Below are 17,654 nucleotides of genomic sequence, written 5' to 3' on the forward strand. Positions count from 1 at the left end.
GAACCTTACGAACTCATGCTCCTTTCCAGTTTTAACTTTCAGTGTAGCTTTGAGCTGGTTCTTGTCCCACCATGCTAAAGGATCCTCGTGATAACACTTCTGGATTCTCCTCTTGACATCGGCTATGGGAACCTGTTCTTCTTCCCTAATATCTTTGTGTGATATCAAGGAAACTTTGAGGATTTGTGTTTCTTTCTCGGAGAGATCTGGAAATCCCTCGGCCCTGCATTTGAGCAGAACGTCTCTGAATCTCCGTTGATCCTTCATTTGTGGTCTCCGGAGTCTACCATCATCACCACGTTTGCTGCGGAAGTGGACTGGCATCGAGCGATTAAAAGCTCCTTCGAGCTTTTGCACAATGATTTTGTGGTCACACTTAGTGGTGAACACAAGCCTTCTGGCTTCATTGTCCTGTGTATACCTTTTGAAGGTTTGCAGAAAATTGTTTTCGAACAAGATATCTACTCCTGTATCATGGAAATAGATGGGTGGAGTCTTAACCTTGTACCAAGGTGTTTGTCCTGCTTCGCCGATCAATATTTCTGTTTGTTTTACTCCCTTTGATAAGAGTAAAATCTTCTTTGAAAAATCCCTTCCCGCAATTCGAGGCAGTTTTTCTTCCACTTCTGTTGGAAAGACTCCTCTTTTTGCTGTACAGATTCCTGCTCCCGAATCAACATAAGCAGCAAAATATTCTGCTTTGAACTTCTCGTATAACATCCCCACAGAGATATAGATCGAGAATGGACTCGTCATTGGATCAACAACCTTTTTTCGTCGATTGTGATCTCCACCCCACTTGATTTCCTTGACCATGGTTGATAATTATCAAGGAAATTTCGTCCTAAGATCAGGACGTCAGCTTCTTGTCCGGCTTTGCCCTCGACTTGGATCTCAAAGCCTCCAATCTCCAGAAAACCGATATATCGATTGCTCTCTGGATTTGCCAAATAGTACAACGTGTTGCAAGGAAACTGATTTTCCTTTCGGTTGTATCAAACTTTGTGGAAACATTTCTCCATCCTTCGGGGCATTTGAGTTTCACTCTTATGCCTTGAGCTGGTGTTTCCTGGATCGCCTTTCTCTCGTAGGAATGAGAGAAACTTCTTTCTAAAGGCCTTGAGGTCAGTCTATCTCCTTGGAACGATAGCCTCGGTGCTCCCAATCTGAGACTTTGATTATGTTTCAGCACCTGTTTATCTCCAACTTGGATGTCAATTTCCCTTATTTTGGGAATTTCAACTCGGTCAGGGCTAATTGCCTTGGCTACTTCTTTGAATACTTCTGGGACTTCAATAAAATTCTTTTCCAGAAATAAATCCGTGTGGTGGGAATTTGATAGGGCATATGATACTTGATATGTAATCGAGTACGGCCTATTTCATCCCGTCAATAGATCCTTCCTCTTGTAGCCCTGGTAGAGTGTCAGGGCTCGACTGAAGGCTGAATCTTGAACATTATAAGCGATCTATGGGTATAATTCGGTTACAATCTTCTTGGTGTAGAGATTGCCTGAGAAGGCTCCCAGCACTGCATCTCTTGGATTTGTAATCCTCTTGTCACAAATTGCAATATCAATTTATGTATCTGTCCCTGGTGAAAGTGAGGACTTGATTACCAATTGGATTGCTCCAATATGAATCCATTTCATCGTTCTAGCGACTTCTGGCTTCATTTTTGAGAGATCCCTCAGCACATCTTCGGCTGTAATTAATTAGATCTCTACTTGGTTGTTCGTTATTTCTATTGGAAGCGCCAACTCCCGACTCATTGTACCGAAGAAGACATGATGCTTCATTTTGAATGGACTCAAGCTTTGTAGAACTTGATCCAATCTTCCTCTTGAAAACCCTTGGAATGTTTGTATATCCATGGTTTTGTTCTTGAGTTTTGTCACGAGTTTTTCCACCACCTTTTTCTGCGGGATCAGGGAATGGTTGGTATATCCCTCCTGATCCTCTTTTTTAAAGTGGATAACCTCGTCCTCCTTAGTTTGACTCGTCTCCGGATGATCCATCAGTCATATCCGAATCTTTAGAACTAAAGACTTCTTCTTGCTCGTATATACTCTCATCGGAGGATATATCTTCGAACTGATGCACTGGTATCAGTTCTTGGTTGTAGAGGGCGTCTTCGATATCCGGTGTGGATTCAAATTTCCTTATCCCTCTTTTTTTGTTGTCTGGGCAATTGGTAGAAATATTCCCTTTTGCACCGCACATCCAACAGTTGCAATCTTTGAAACTTTAATTTGTTTTGGCTTGGGTCCGCCTGAAAGTTTTCATTGCCGGAGTTCTTTTTTGAAAAGAGAATTGGCTCTTTGATGGTCCACTCCGTTGGCCTGATTTGTAGGAGCGTGCCTTCTGTCGGGTCCACATAATTCTTGGCTTCCAAGAACTCCGCCTTGTTCTTGGTTTTCTTTCATAGGGTTGATACCTAAGTTTCTTCTTTCTCCTTTGTTGATACAGCATCTCAGCCCCAATCTCTGTTGGAAGGTCAAGATTGTTGCACATCAATGGAGATTCTTTATTGAGCCTCCTCAATTTCTTGAGATTTCTCTGGTCCACCGCCTTCTGGCACCATTCGGACAATTTCTTGTGAACATATGACATCCTTCTTGATGCACTATCAAGTGGATATTCTCCTGGTGATACATACTCGTTGATGAGCATTTCCCTCCATGGACTCGGAAACTTTGTGAAAAATAGGTCCCTGGCTGTCTGATCATCAACTAACCCCATATGGACATATAGGGCATATAGGCGCAAGAATTCGTCAAGAGCTTTTGGCTCCAGCACTACCGATCTTAGATTGTAAAGTGCTTGTCGATATTTTTTGCGCTTCTCTTCTCCTGATGCTTCAAAGAAACTCATTCCAAGAAAATGGATTTTAATCTGATGGGCGGCATTTTCAAGGATTTCCAGAGCTGATTCTTTAGTGAACAACTCATTTTTAGCCTTCGTTGATGCATTATCCCAAAATTGTTTTGCTATTCCAGCAAAACTTGCCTCGAAGATTTTGATAAATTCATTTCTATCTTATTCTATCTTAGCAATCACAACCTTCATAGCTGAAGCCCAGTCATCGATGAGAACTTCCCAATCTTTAAAGCTGGCTTCATCGAGGTTGAGAATCAATCCGTATGGATGGATTGGTTCAAGTGTGGCCTTCCCTTAAGGAGTGTCCTGCATCTTGGGCCGGTGTCTTCTGGTTCATTGATAATGACTCGATTCTTCACGAGCCCCACCTTTCCTGGATGATTTCCCTTGAGGGTGCTCTGTTTTGGGCACCTCCCCTCCATGATTTATCTTTAGATCAACTATATTTATGTTAGCAAATGATTCTGCTAACTCTTGTAGATCTCATGATTTTTCTCTTTCACGATTCGGATCATGTCCTCCGACTGCAGTTCCTTGGGCGCTGCATTAAGTGGTGGCGGATAGGTTGGGTCTTTGGACCATGTATTTCGAATTTTTCCGGAACATGGTTTTTGTTTTTCAATATCCTCCACATTTTTCTGAATATCACACAAGAGTTTTAAGATTTCCTTTTGTTTGAGTGATATTTGGCTCATCTCCATCGGTAGATCATATAACTTGTTGCCATAATATTCCACAGTTCTCTGAATCTCCCGCAAGTTCACATTGTCGGAAGAGTTTGGCTCGATCTTTTGATAAGCTGGATAGGCTGTTCCAGCTTTGTCCTTCTGCTCCATTAGTTGTGTGACTGATGGGCGTCATCTCTTGTTCGTTCAATCACCGTTCTGGTCTCGGCGATTCCTATAAGGTGTTTATGGTAGAACTGAATACTCGTGATGATATCACGAATAATCTCTCCATCTTCTCTTCGACGAATGTTCGTTACGAGGGCTTGATTATTCCAGTTGAGGTCGTCTAATAGACGAGTAGTTTATCTCTCCAAATTTTGAAGAGAATTCCTGTATACAATACATCTCGGACACTCGTCCGGATCCATATTTTTAATGGAGTCTCCTCCCACATAGGTTAATTATAAAATAAATATAATATAATTCCTCAATAAAAACCCGCTCTGATACCATTTTAGGATCCTTGTTAATCAACTTAATGATTTTTAAGAAATATTTGGGCCCTTTTGTACATGAATATAACACTGGGGTTTTTTGTGCAATTAAATTATTGAGGTGTTTGGTCAACATTGCCATGTGTCTTGATCCTGTGGTACATTCCTTAATGAGGAGGTGCGTGGGGTATCATTTTCCCTCCAAACCTAAGAGCATCCACATTGGTGCCTACTTGATAGCCTACTTGATAGCTTACTTGATAGGAGGGGACCACATTGAGTAAGGAGGCCGCATTGGGATTACTTGATAGCCTACTTGATTTTTTTAGTTTTGATTTCTATGCTTTTCATTTAATTTTAATTGTTCAAATTTAAATAAAATAATTTACTAATAATTAAAATTGCATTAAAATAAAGATCCTAAAAATTCCATTAAAAAAAACCTAAAGACATAAATTAAAAATTACTTAAATCCTAAAAAACATATTTAAAACTAACATTAAAATATCTAATTTCAAATAAAAGAAAAAAAAAGAAAAAAGAAGAGAAAATGGGTGATTCTCGGGTATACTCGAACAAACGAGCAGCCCTCGGGCCTCGAGTAGGCAAGCCCTGCATTGGGCTACTCGATGCTTGGGCTACTCGAGTAGCCCGTTGCAGATGCTCTAAGGACCAAGGGGATTTACCGTATCTTAGCCCAAAACATGGCTAATCGGCCCTTACAAAATAAGGCCTCCAAAATAATTAAACAAGAGTTTAAAAGGTTTAATTAAATCTAGAATAATTAGCTCCAAGCCCAATCTCTAATTCTCTTCCAAATCACGCCATCATCATAGCGGGCGGACTTGAACTCTGTGATATTGTTGCTCATTTTTTTAAGCAACAACTGGATATATTGTAATTAAGTGGGAAAGATGCAGAAGCAGAGGTACTGGCCATGGAAGCATTGCACAAGCAGGTGTTTTGCTTAATTGTTAATCTTCTATGTTCTGGAACAGTCTACCAGCATTTAGATGAGTTTTGAATTCTCTGTTTTGATAGTCACGCTAATGGCTGCTGCTGTAACGTGTATGAGCTACTACTTTCATATTAGGACAACAAAGTTTTGAGATGTGTAGACAATTAAATTGTCGTCGAATTAAATCGTGCCACGTGTAAATTCATGAATTAAATATTCAATTATATTTTCTATTTTATTAAATGGGATTTTATTCCTAATTAAATAGATATATATGATTAAAATTTAATAAAATGAATTAATGGGCTTATTGGCCACTTAAGGCCCTAAGGCCCATGCATGAAGGCCCAAAACCCATAAAGCCCACGAAGCCCATCTCTAAAATCTATAAATAGAGGTGTTGGGGTGCTCATTATGGACAACGTGAAAGAGTGGAAGATCGAAGAGCACAAAGAATTCTCTCTAGTATTACAAGTAGAAGAGGCGGAGAATTGGAGAGTTCAAGTATTCTTCCAAGTATTCAAGTATCTTGAAGAATTCTATCTAACGTTCAAGTCTCCTTCAAATCTTCAATCGTTTGAGTATTCAAATCTTCAAGTATCCTTCGAATCTTCAAGTATTTGAGCATTCAAATCTTCAAGTATTCAAGGATCTTCAAATCTTCGAGTATTTCTTCAAATGTTCAAGTATTCCTGCGAATCTTTGAAGTGATCTTCAAGTATCCAAAGAAATCAAGTTCAAAAGCTTCAAGGCATTCTTACAAATTCTAAGAATGTTCTCAAATCAAATCAAGTTCAACGTTCAATCCAAAATCATGACTTAAGTCCCTTGGATTGACGTCATCAAATCAAGTATTTCAATAATCTTCGAGCTTGTTCAAGAATCAAATGGAAGAGAAGAATCAGAGGATTAACTAGAGATTACAACCCGCATAAATCTATCTTCAAATCTATCAAATTATCTTTGTAACGCATTTTGTATTTTATCAAATTGAAATACAAAAATTTGTGTTTACAAATTTTGGCACGCCCAGTGGGACATCTCTACCTCTCATCTCTACTCTTCACCAAAAATCTTGAACAATGTCCATTCAACCAAATGCAACTACTCCAGCTTCATCTAAAGGTTCTTCGGAAAGCATCGGTGTGATCACGCGAAGCAAAGCAAAATTGATGCAAGAGGTGTCCAAGTCGACCTCCCGTCTTCCATCTATCCATGAAGAAGATGACAACTTTGAGAGAAGCTTCACATTCCCCACTGGAAATTATCAACTCCATGCAAGTGTCATGATGACAAACACTTCCACCATGGAGGAACAACTCTTGAACTTGACAAAGATGGTTGAATCTCTAACCAAGCACATCCAAGAGCAAGATGCCCAGATTGCAAAGCTTAAAGGAGAAAAGGGAGATTCAAGCCACGCCAACAACGATAGGGAAGGCGAAGAAAGCGAAGAAGATGGAGAGAATAACGATGAAGAAATCTCCAAAGACAAATCAAAGAGTGATGGAAAAAGGCCTTCAGGAAAAGACATTCTCTTCTCGTCTGGTGGCCTCATTCCCATTGACCAACTCAAAGAGTTCATCGAAGCAACAATGAAGAATAACTCCGATGGAAGCTCCAAGTCATCGTTAACTTACTCCAAGCCATATACTCGGCGAATTGACAGTATGAAGATGCCTCTTGGCTATCAACCACCAAAATTTCAACAGTTTGATGGCAAAGGAAATCCAAGACAACATGTGGCTCATTTTATTGAAACATGCAACAACGCTGGTACTTATGGAGATCATTTGGTCAAACAGTTTGTTCGCTCATTGAAAGGTAATGCCTTTGATTGGTACACCGACTTAGAATCAAACTCAATTGATAGTTGGGAACAACTGGAGCATGAGTTCCTCAACCGCTTCTATAGCACTAGAAGAACTGTCAGTATGGTGGAGCTCACAAGTTCACGTCAATTCAAAGAAGAGCCAGTCATTGACTACATCAATCGATGGAGAAACCTTTGTCTCAACTGCAAGGATCGATTGTCTGAATCATCTGCCATCGAAATGTGTATTCAAGGGATGCATTGGGGCTTGCAATATATTCTGCGAGGAATCCAGCCAAGAACATTCGAGGAACTAGCCACTAGAGCTCATGATATGGAGTTGAGCATGATGGCAAGAGGGATCGAAGGACCACCAATCCAGGAGTCTAGCAAATTCAAGCCAGAATTCAAGAAAGGAGGAAAACCATATGACAAAGCACCAAAGAAGGAATCTATGGCAGTGAAAGCAACTTCTGTGAAATTTCTAAAGAAAGAAGTTAATCAGGAAGACAACCAGAATGCTCCACGAGACAATCAGAACTCTTCCCGAGACATGGGGCAAAAAAGACTTACCTTGAAAGAAATGCAACAAAAGCAATACCCTTTCTTAGACTCTGATGTTTCAGGAATTTTTGATGACCTGCTCAAAGAAAAGCTTATCGAGTTGCCAGAAATGAAGCGACCAAATGAAGCAGGGAGGACAGACGATCCAAATTATTGCAAATACCATCGTCTGGTTGGGCACCCCATACATGATTGCTTCATCTTCAAAGACAGGGTCATGCGGTTAGCTCGAGAAGGGAAAATATCTCTTGAAGAAGACGCTACTACTGTAAATATGGTCTCCACCGACTTGAATGACATAATAGAAGGTATTGGAACCCTGTATGATACATCCAACCAAGTAGATGAAGAACCTGAAATAAACATGGAAGAAGACGATGATGCATTGGCAATCACATTCTCCAAAGAAGACTTGCAACTTGGATTCGAACCTCATAACAGGCCATTGTTCGTGAGTTGTTATACACAGGAGCAAAAGGTCAATCGAATTCTCATCGATGGAGGCTCGGCAGTCAATATCTTGCCACTAAGGACTTTGAAGCAATTGGGAATCCAAGCAGAAGAGCTGTCAAACAGTCGATTGATGATTCAAGGTTTCAACCATGAAGGGCAAAGAGCTCTTGGAACTATAAGGCTGCGATTGCAGATGCAGGACATGGAGTCCACAGCATTGCTTCATGTGATTGATGCAAGGACATCCTACAACATGCTTCTGGGTCGACCATGGCTTCATGAAAATGGTGTTATTCCTTCTACATTGCACCAATGCTTCAAATACTATCAAAATGGCACCGTAAGAAAAGTGGTGGGTGATCACAAACCTTTCACAGAAGCAGAGTCACATTTCGCCGATGCTCAATTCTATTTGGGAAGAACTAAAGCAACAGTGGTGGAAAGGGATGTACCACAGGAGGAGTCAGGATCCCGCCAAGAGAAAGAATCTCGCCCAAAGATGGAAGGTTTCACCATCCCTTTGACTAAGATTGATGCCAAAAAGCCCATTCCTCAGTCACTCAAAGATTTTGCCCGACCAAAGCAAAGTGGCGCCACAGAACATGGAGATCTCTCAGACAAAGAACTCTCAAAACACTTTGGTCCGAAGGCATACAAACTCCTTGTGAACGCTGGATACAATCCCCAAGAAAGCTCCACGTCAAAGTCTCATGTGAGAAAAACTGCTAATACAAGCCAAAATCCCAAGGCAGGCTTGGGATACATGGTGCAAAGCCCCATTTGTATTGCCATCAAGAGAGCCACTGCTAACTATGCTAGCACCAAGCAAATCCCGAAATCTTCAAGCAATCGGAGAACCCAAAGGGTTTCTGTTTTCAAAAGATTGGATGAAAGAAAAGCTCAACGAATATCTATCTTTAAAAGGCTTGGCAAAGGCAAGTCATGGAAAAAGGACGTGACAAAAAGGGCCAATGAATTGGACATAACAGAAAAGCTAAGGAGCTCGATTCCTTCTCGTATGAAGAGGTGTACCACTTTGCTCATATTATGTGGAAAAGAATTGAAGGCCAAAATGAAGACAATCATCTTTACACGGGATGCCGAAGACGATGAAGATAGAGAGAGTGTGGCTTCATCTTACTACACTACTAATAGTGCTAGTAATCCAGTTCCTCTTCCTCATACTACTCAAGGTCAAGTGCGTCGCGAAGATGTTGTTACATCAAACCATATCACCTCATGTGAAGAAGTGGTTGTCGAAGAGGAAGACGCTGAAATAGCTCCTCAGCAGTTTGAAGAAGGAGTTGAGGGTACCGTTGATGAATTGAGAGAAATTAATTTGGGCACTATTGAAGATCCACGACCCACTTACATCAGCGCGTTGTTGACTGTTGATGAGGAATACTCATATATCGAATTGCTCAAAGAATTCAAAGACATCTTTGCATGGTCTTATAAGGAAATGCCGGGGTTGAGCTCCAAGATAGCTGTTCATCATTTAGCCATTAGAAAGGATGCACGACCAGTCAAGCAGGCCCAGCGCCGATTCCGACTAGAATTAGTTCCTCTAATTGAAGCTGAAGTGAACAAACTCATCAATGTGGGTTTTATTAGAGAAGTCAAATACCCAACATGGATTTCAAGCATTGTTCCAGTAAGAAAGAAAAATGGACAAATTCGTGTATGTGTTGACTTCAGGGACTTGAATGAAGCATGCCCCAAGGATGACTTTCCATTGCCAATTGCCGAATTGATGATCGATGCCACAACTGGGCATGAAGCATTAACCTTCATGGATGGATCTTCCGGTTACAATCAAATTCGCATGTCACCAAATGAGGAAGAGTTAACAGCATTTCGAACCCCGAAAGGAATCTATTGCTACAAAGTGATGCCATTTGGGTTGAAGAACGCTGGTGCCACTTACCAAAGAGCCATGCATAAGATATTTGATGATATACTTCATAAAAATGTTGAGTGTTACGTGGATGATTTGGTGGTTAAGTCCAAAAAACGAAACAATCACCTACAAGATCTACGAATGGTTTTTGAGCGATTGAGAAAACATCAGTTGAAGATGAATCCACTAAAATGCGCATTTGGTGTCAAGTCTGGCAAATTTCTTGGGTTCATCGTTTGCCATCAAGGGATAGAAATTGAACAAGCAAAGATTGATGCCATACTAAAAATGCCCGAACCTCGAAATATCCATGACCTGAAAAGTTTGCAATGGAAGTTAGCATACTTACGAAGGTTTATTTCAAATTTAGCTGGAAGGTGTCAACCATTTAGCCGAATTATGAAGAAGGGTATACCATTCGAGTGGGATGAGTCATGTAGAAATGCTTTCAAGAATATCAAATCTTACTTGATGCAGCCTCCTGTATTAGCAGCACCTGTGCCAGGACGCCCCTTGATTTTGTATATTGCTGCTCAAGAACGATCCATGGGAGCTCTCCTTGCGCAAGAAAATGAAGGTCGAAAAGAGAATGCATTATACTACTTGAGCAGAACAATGACACCAAATGAGTTGAAATATGCTCCAATTGAGAAGCTGTGTTTGGCATTGATTTTCTCCATCCAAAAGCTTAAGCATTATTTCCAAGCTCACACTGTCCGCCTTATATCCAAGGCAAACCCTTTAAAGTTTGTGATGTCAAGACCTGTTTTATCTGACAGGCTTGCACGTTGGTACCTCCAACTGCAACAATTTGAGATTGTGTATGTTCCTCAAAAGGCTGTGAAGGGACAAGTGTTGGCAGACTTCTTAGCAGACCACCCAATTCCTGCTGAATGGGAGCTAAGTGATGACCTCCCGGATGAAGATGCACTTGTAATCGATGTCGCCCTACCATGGTGGATGTTTTTCGATGGAGCATCTCATAAAGAAGGTGCTGGTGCCGGGATCGTGTTCGTGACACCAGAGCGTCAAGTGCTGCCATTTTCCTTCACTCTAACTGAGAATTGCTCTAACAATGTAGCAGAATATCAAGCTCTGATCCTCGGTTTGGAAATGGCGTTGAATATGCAGCAATCTCACCTCAAAGTATATGGTGATTCTAAATTGGTGGTTAATCAAATACTTGGACTGTATGAAGTGAAGAAACCTGAATTATTGCCATACGTCAAGTATGCTCGCAAGATCATTGAGTGGCTTGGAGATGTGGAAATCGAACATGTTCCAAGAAGTGAAAATAAGCAAGCAGATGCCTTGGCTAAACTTGCATCTACCATAGCTATGATCAGTGGCGAAATCCAAATTCCAGTGTGTGAAAGATGGGTTATACCACCTATTTTTGAAGAAGAGAAATGCGAAGAAATTGAAAGTCATCTTGTTGAGGTCTTCGAAATTGAGGAAGAAGATTGGCGCCAATTGTTGGTTGATTATTTGAAGTATGATAAATTACCAAATGATCCACGTCGAAGGGTTGACATCCGACGGCGCGCCACTCGCTTCATTTTCTTCAAAGGGACGCTTTATAGGAGGTCTTTTGATGGAGTATTTCTCAGGTGCCTAAGTAGTGAGGAAGCTGCTAAAGCCATGGAAGAGGCGCATTCCGGCATTTGCGGTGCTCATCAGTCAGGTCCAAAGCTGCACTTTCGAATCAAGAGGATGGGCTACTACTGGCCAACTATGGTGAAAGATTGTTTGGATTATGCGCAAAGATGTCAAGCCTGCCAATTTCATGCGAACCTGATTCATCAGCCACCCGAGCCACTACACCCCACAGTCGCATCCTGGCCTTTTGATGCTTGGGGCATGGATGTTGTTGGTCCATTGACAAAATCATCAGGGGGGCATTTATACATTTTGGCAGCGACCGATTACTTCTCCAAGTGGGCTGAGGCGATACCATTAAGAGAAGTGAAGAAAGAGACCGTTGCTGAGTTTATCAAGACCAACATCATCTATCGCTATGGAGTTCCTCGCTACATCATAACTGATAATGGAACACCTTTCAGCAACACGGTGATAAACAAGCTTTGTGAAAAATTCGGCTTCAAGCAACGAAAGTCATCGATGTATAATGCACCGGCAAATGGGTTGGCTGAAGCATTCAACAAGACTTTGTGCAATCTGTTGAAGAAAATTGTTTCAAAATCAAAGCGTGACTGGCATGAACGTATTGGGGAAGCATTGTGGGCATATCGAACCACCTATAGAACTCCTACGCAGGCAACGCCTTACTCTTTGGTATATGGGGTTGAAGCTGTCATTCCTCTCGAGCAACAAATTCCCTCTTTGAGAATGGCCATTCAGGAAGGGCTAACTGAAGAAGAAAATGCACGTCTGCGTCTGGAGGAACTCGAAGCTCTAGATGAGAAAAGGCTGGAAGCTCAGCAAAAGTTAGAATGCTACCAAGCTCGCCTCTCAAAGTCTTTCAACAAGACGGTGCGAGTGCGTTCTTTTCAAGTTGGAGATTTGGTCCTCGCTGTGAGGAGGCCAATCGTTGTCACTCATCGTGTTGGAAACAAATTCGTATCAAGGTGGGATGGCCCATATGTTGTCAAGGAAGTCTACACAAACGGAGCATACAGGCTTCTTTCTGATGACAACGTCAGAGTTGGGCCTATCAACGGCAAGTTCCTGAAACGTTACTATCCTTGAAAGGTGGTAGAAGTTGAAGCATGTACATATGTATATAGTTAAAAAAAAAAAAAAAAAAAGCCAAAAAAAATGGAAAGCATGAAAAGCCAAAAAAAAAATATAGAAAAGCAGAAAACGCCAAAAAATGAGTCAGATGAAGAAAAGCAACAAAATGGAGTGTATGAAGACAACTCCTTGACGCACGAGCCTAAACTGCATGTTACTCCTGGCCCGCATGAGTATAAACTGTGCACGGCACCCAATCTCAAACACTTGTTGATCCTATGAACTACGTTTTGACTTGATCCCTTTCAAAAGGGTACGTAGGCAGCTTAGATAATTTCTAAGTTCAGTCATAAGTTGTGTTTGACTCTTTTCAATTTATATCATCAAGTTATGATTTAAGTTGATTATGTGAAACCAAAAGACGTTTCATTCCAAAATAGCAAAAAAATCAAGTCATCAAAAGAAGCACAAGCATCGGGAGAAGATGTCAAAATATCCATGACAAACCAAATGAGAATCATCAAAAGAGGAATGATAAAAATGCAATATACTAAGCAAAAGGGTCTTGATCTCTCAAAATCTGCTGCATAGACTCTAGTGAAAGCTTCAAGGCTTCCAAATTCTTCAAGACCTCATCATTTCTCGAAGCCTCCTCAAGCTTGGCCAGGTCTTCCTTGAGTACCTTGACCTCACCACGAGTAGTCTTGAGTATCAGGCTTCGCTGCTCCAAAGACACCAACAATTCTTTCTTGCGTTTCTCCAACTCATCAAGATCCGCTTTTAAAGCATCACAATTCGCAGCATCCTTCTTCTCTTTGGCAAACTTCTCTTGAAGGCAAACCTTGACCTCTCGAACTTTGAGTGTGTGGCCTTCATTGATCTCATGAGAAGCCGACCTTACTTTATCAAAAGTGGTGGCTTTGGAGAATAGTTCATCAATACTATCTTCAAGGTTGGAAAGGTCAAGACCACAAATAATCTTCATACGGGAAAGGCCACTCCGTATCTCGTCTTCAAGCACCGATAGAAACTCGACTTTGGTTCTCTCAACCTTGTCACGAAGCTTTCCCCAGATGATCCTGCAGCACGACTTGAGTTCATCATCGATCATGCGTGTGGCATTGAACTCGGAAGGCGCCCCACATGATGGCATTGGTCGGGGGCGGGATTGTTTAGCAAGACAAGGAATCTCGTTTGACTTATTGGATTCAATGGATACACAGTCGATTGGTGAGCCCTTCTCAAGATTATTTCCAAACACTTCTTTCAAAGTCTACAAAAGGGCAAGAAGAAGATGCAATTAGAATGTGAAATTATATATTAATACGAAAAGAAGATAAGAGATGAGGAAAGACCTTATTCACATCGGCATCCACTAGAGTTGGCTCTTCCTCAACGTGACCATCGGCCGGTTTTGAGGACCCCGCAATTCTCTTCTTTTTCCAATTACGCTCAGAATTGCTACTACCAGAATCAGCTATGAGGGTGGTAGAGACGACCTTCCTCTTTCCATCTTTGGAGTTGATTGCTTCTTCCTGATCTTTTCTTTTAAAAGTGATATGAGCCGGAGAAGAGATTTTGTTTTCAGAAGAAAATCTGTACGTCATATCCCACCAAGTCTTGTAGTCGACTGAACAATGTATCTTCATGTCCAAAGAAGATCGGGGAAAACATGCCCTTGATCGCGATCTGTGCAGCAAACACATGCGCCAAAGGTTGAGACCTTCTTCCAGAGATGTCCTTCGAATGTTCTGAGTAAGGCTGCTGGGTACGATTTGGTAATAGCTAAATTGACGGCTGAAGCGGTGAGGACCATAAGACTCCACGATGAAGTGGTCATCCAGCCGGCGAACCAAAAAACTCGAGCGAATAGCCATGAAGAAGCATTGCTCAATCTCTCTTGTATTTTCACCATCGACATAGAAAATGTCATCTTCCTTGGTGAATGTGGTACAATTCCAACGAATCGAGTTGTACGACTGAATTCGTTCGCGGCACGCAACAGGCAGATAATACTTCGCAGCTCCTTCGCCTGAGTATAGAGTCATCCTGGCGACACCAAGGCTTCTTGGAAGGGGAATGTGAGTATTGAAATAGAGCGCTATCCAACCATATATGAAATGAAAGGGTAGCGTCACCGGGACAAGAGAAGGCTCCATAGAATTAGAGATAGTGTTCAACCCTTTGTAGATGCTGGCTAGAACTGGAGCTGTAAGGGCAACTTTCTGTTTGCACGCCATCAAACTTGCCATTTTGAAAGAGGTTGGTCTAATCGACATGGCGTCACCATCTGGAAAAACAAAGATACACAACCAGCAAGCTATATGAGCTGCCAAGTACATAGTGGTGTGATACTTGTCACTAGCATCAAGCTCGATGAATGGAGCCCTTTCTTCAGAAGACCATGATTGATGCACTTCAAATGAACCACTCGGATTATGAGTCGATTTGGGGCGTTGAGATTTCTTTGCCCTGCGAGCAGGAGGATGAGAATACTTTGAAGCTTTCTTCGACCAAAATTTGATCCATTCATCGATAGAAACTGAGCTCTTAGGATCCTTGCCATCACGATGCTTAAGAGAATAGTAAGCAGAGAGTAAATATCTACAACTCAAGGGAATGAACGGGTTGCCAAACTGATCTTTGCCAAGAATCTCTTTCGCGCAGGGTACAACCTCATCATACAGTGTCCCGGTACACGGAAGCCCTGATAGATACTGTAAATCCCATAGAGAAATAGACATCTCGCCAGATGAAGTGAGAATGGTGTTCGTCGCAGGACACCAAGCTTCACAGAATGCTTTAACCATCTCGGGCTGGCAATCATAAGTGAAAAAAGAGGCATAAACTGCATCATAGATACCAACAACTCGGAGTTCATTCCCGCAGCGGCTAAGGATATCTTCAGTCCACTCCCAATAGCCTTCAAAGAAATGAAATTCCCCACGAAAGCTTGTAACCCTTCCCCATTTGGCATCTTTATCAATGATCCTTCGCCTCAAAGTCAATAGAAAATTGGACTCCTCGCTTTGCCAAGGACGGGCCGGATGCAATGTATGGGCCTTCGACGCTTTGTTCAAACTGATCTCGCTGGTCCATTCCGACTGATATAGAGAATTCAAAAGTTTGGGCCAAGGTTTCACATAGTGGCCTATCAATGCCGGAAATACTCTTAGATGCGTGCCCATTTCCGTCTCTTGCTCATCATCACTCAAGATCAGCAAATAGTCTTGACCATTGACCACAATATCTTTGAAGACCACCATCGTGACACTGCAAGGAAGCAACACATCCAGACTTAAGAATTTTATTTGCATTTAAATAAAATGTGAATTAAATTCTAGTCAAGCAAAAGGAGGCAAGATTGAATTTTATATATATATATATATATATATATATATATATATATACATAATAAAAAGGAGAAATTCAATCATAAAAAAAAGGGGGCCGTCACTCCTTGAATTATATATATATATATATATATATATAGAAATTCAATCATTAAAAAAAAAAGGCCATCACTCCTTGAATTATATATATATATATATATATATATATATAGAAATTCAATCATTAAAAAAAAAGAAATTAAAAAAAAAAGGTAAAAAAAAATCGGCCCATCTCAAACCAATTACCCTTAGTCCACTTCCTACCATATCTCTTTCAAAAACAATTAGCCCATCTCCCACTATCTCTTTCACAAAAAAATCGGCCCATCTCTCCTCTCTAATAAATAAATAAAAAAAAAGCCCATCTCTCTATGTTTTTACAAAAATCGATCCATTTTTTTCACTAAAGAAAGGTCTCTCTCTCTCTCTGCGAAGAAGAAGAAGAAAAGAAGCAGAAATGGGAGAAGAAAAAAAAATGGCGCCGGAGGGAAAATTCCGGCGGTCAATCCGCCTCCTCCGTTCCCCTCACCTTCTTCTCTATCTCTCTCTTCCCAAAACCCAAACCCTTAAAATCTCCTGCGTTCACAGAAACGCCGTGCCAGAGCGAGTGATGACCGAGTTGACTCGCGGCCGGGAGATAGCCGACCGGATCCGGCTCATGCTGCGAGAGACTGGATTCGATGGCTCGGCCGGTTCAGTTTTTCCGGTTCAGAGCCTTGTGAGCCAGCTCCTGGACACCTTCACTCACTCTCTCGCCATGCTTCGCGACGGCGGCGAGTCGGATGAGGCTTCTCAGGCTCCTTCCGCCGCCAAATTGGAGGAACTCCGGAGTTCCCTGGAAGAACAGTCACGTTGGAACCTGCAAAAGGCGAAGTCCGGTGGGCTGTTGCGTACGAGATAGTGAACAAGGAAGATCAACTAACTGCATTGGAGTATCTTGAAGACCGCAAGAAAGCCGACAGCGGCGCTGAGCTTCGGAGGTACGGTGGTGAACGTGAAGCCGTCGCCGGTGGCGGAGAAGCCCACTGCCCCGGATGACATTTTACAGTGGCCCAGATCAAGATTCTTCATGAACAGCAAAAACAAGACTGGACATCACTCGCTTTCTGTAAAGATGGCATTTTTACAGTCGCCCATATCAAGATTCTTCATGAACAGCAAAAACAAGACTGTGATCATCAAGAATTCATCATCATCCTTTTTCTAAGTAGGTGAAGGTTTATACTTTTCTTGCTCTAGACAACAGCGGGGCAGAGGCGGAGTTCCGAAAAAGAGCCGGAAAAGGTAGCGACGCCGGCGAAGGAAGTGGCAAGCAAAGGAAGAAAGGAAACAAGAAAGAAAGAAATGAGCTGAAGGAGAGGCTACTACTGTCAATACCAGATTCGCAGCACCTCTATTTATAAGCAAACTTCTCACCAAATCTCTAAACTTAGCTGTTCTTCCAGCGCCGAAGAGTGGAGTTCCAGCTATGAAAGGCCCTTCAAAACATGCTGTTAAAGCTTAAAAGGGACTACATTTAATACAATGAAGGACTTTGTTTGCGTTGGCACGCATAAGATGGCAGAAGGTTGGGGCTGTCGCCTTTCCACGTTGGCATATTTGAATAAGGTTATAGCTAATAAAGAGAATACAAGCATGAGAATAAGGCCAAAAGTGGCAGTCCATGTCTACACGAGCCAGCATGAAGCAGGCGTTGATCTGTGAAGGGCAAAAATTCACATTTAATGCAGCTCAGGTACGCTGCAAATGAAGCCAAAAGGAAGTCCTTGCTATCCAAACTTAACAGAATATTTCCTGGAATCGTCTGGATATTTCACAGTAGAGGATATTCTGTGAAAA

At 41.7% G+C, this 17,654-nt stretch overlaps 1 protein-coding gene across 1 annotated transcript; it reads right to left on the reverse strand.

Moving 5' to 3' along the window:
* Positions 1–12,830: 12,830 nt before the first annotated feature.
* LOC130988524 (uncharacterized) lies at positions 12,831–15,780 on the reverse strand. Its single transcript, XM_057912400.1, has 2 exons — positions 13,779–15,780; positions 12,831–13,696 (listed from the first exon to the last, which is right to left on the reverse strand). Exons 1-2 carry the CDS (start codon positions 15,738–15,740, stop codon positions 12,974–12,976), a joined length of 2,685 nt encoding a protein of 894 aa, XP_057768383.1. The 5' UTR covers positions 15,741–15,780; the 3' UTR covers positions 12,831–12,973.
* Between the last annotated feature and the right edge of the window lie 1,874 nt (positions 15,781–17,654).

The sequence above is a fragment of the Salvia miltiorrhiza genome, chromosome 6 (assembly GCF_028751815.1).
Source record: "Salvia miltiorrhiza cultivar Shanhuang (shh) chromosome 6, IMPLAD_Smil_shh, whole genome shotgun sequence".
Classification (NCBI taxonomy): domain Eukaryota; kingdom Viridiplantae; phylum Streptophyta; class Magnoliopsida; order Lamiales; family Lamiaceae; genus Salvia; species Salvia miltiorrhiza.

Coding starts and splice junctions, on each gene's coding strand:
- LOC130988524 (XM_057912400.1), bottom strand. CDS start 15,740: ATGCAAATAAAATTCTTAAGTCTGGATGTGTTGCTTCCTTGCAGTGTC. Junction 13,697..13,778: donor TGGATGCCGATGTGAATAAG/GTCTTTCCTCAT, acceptor GCCCTTTTGTAG/ACTTTGAAAGAAGTGTTTGG.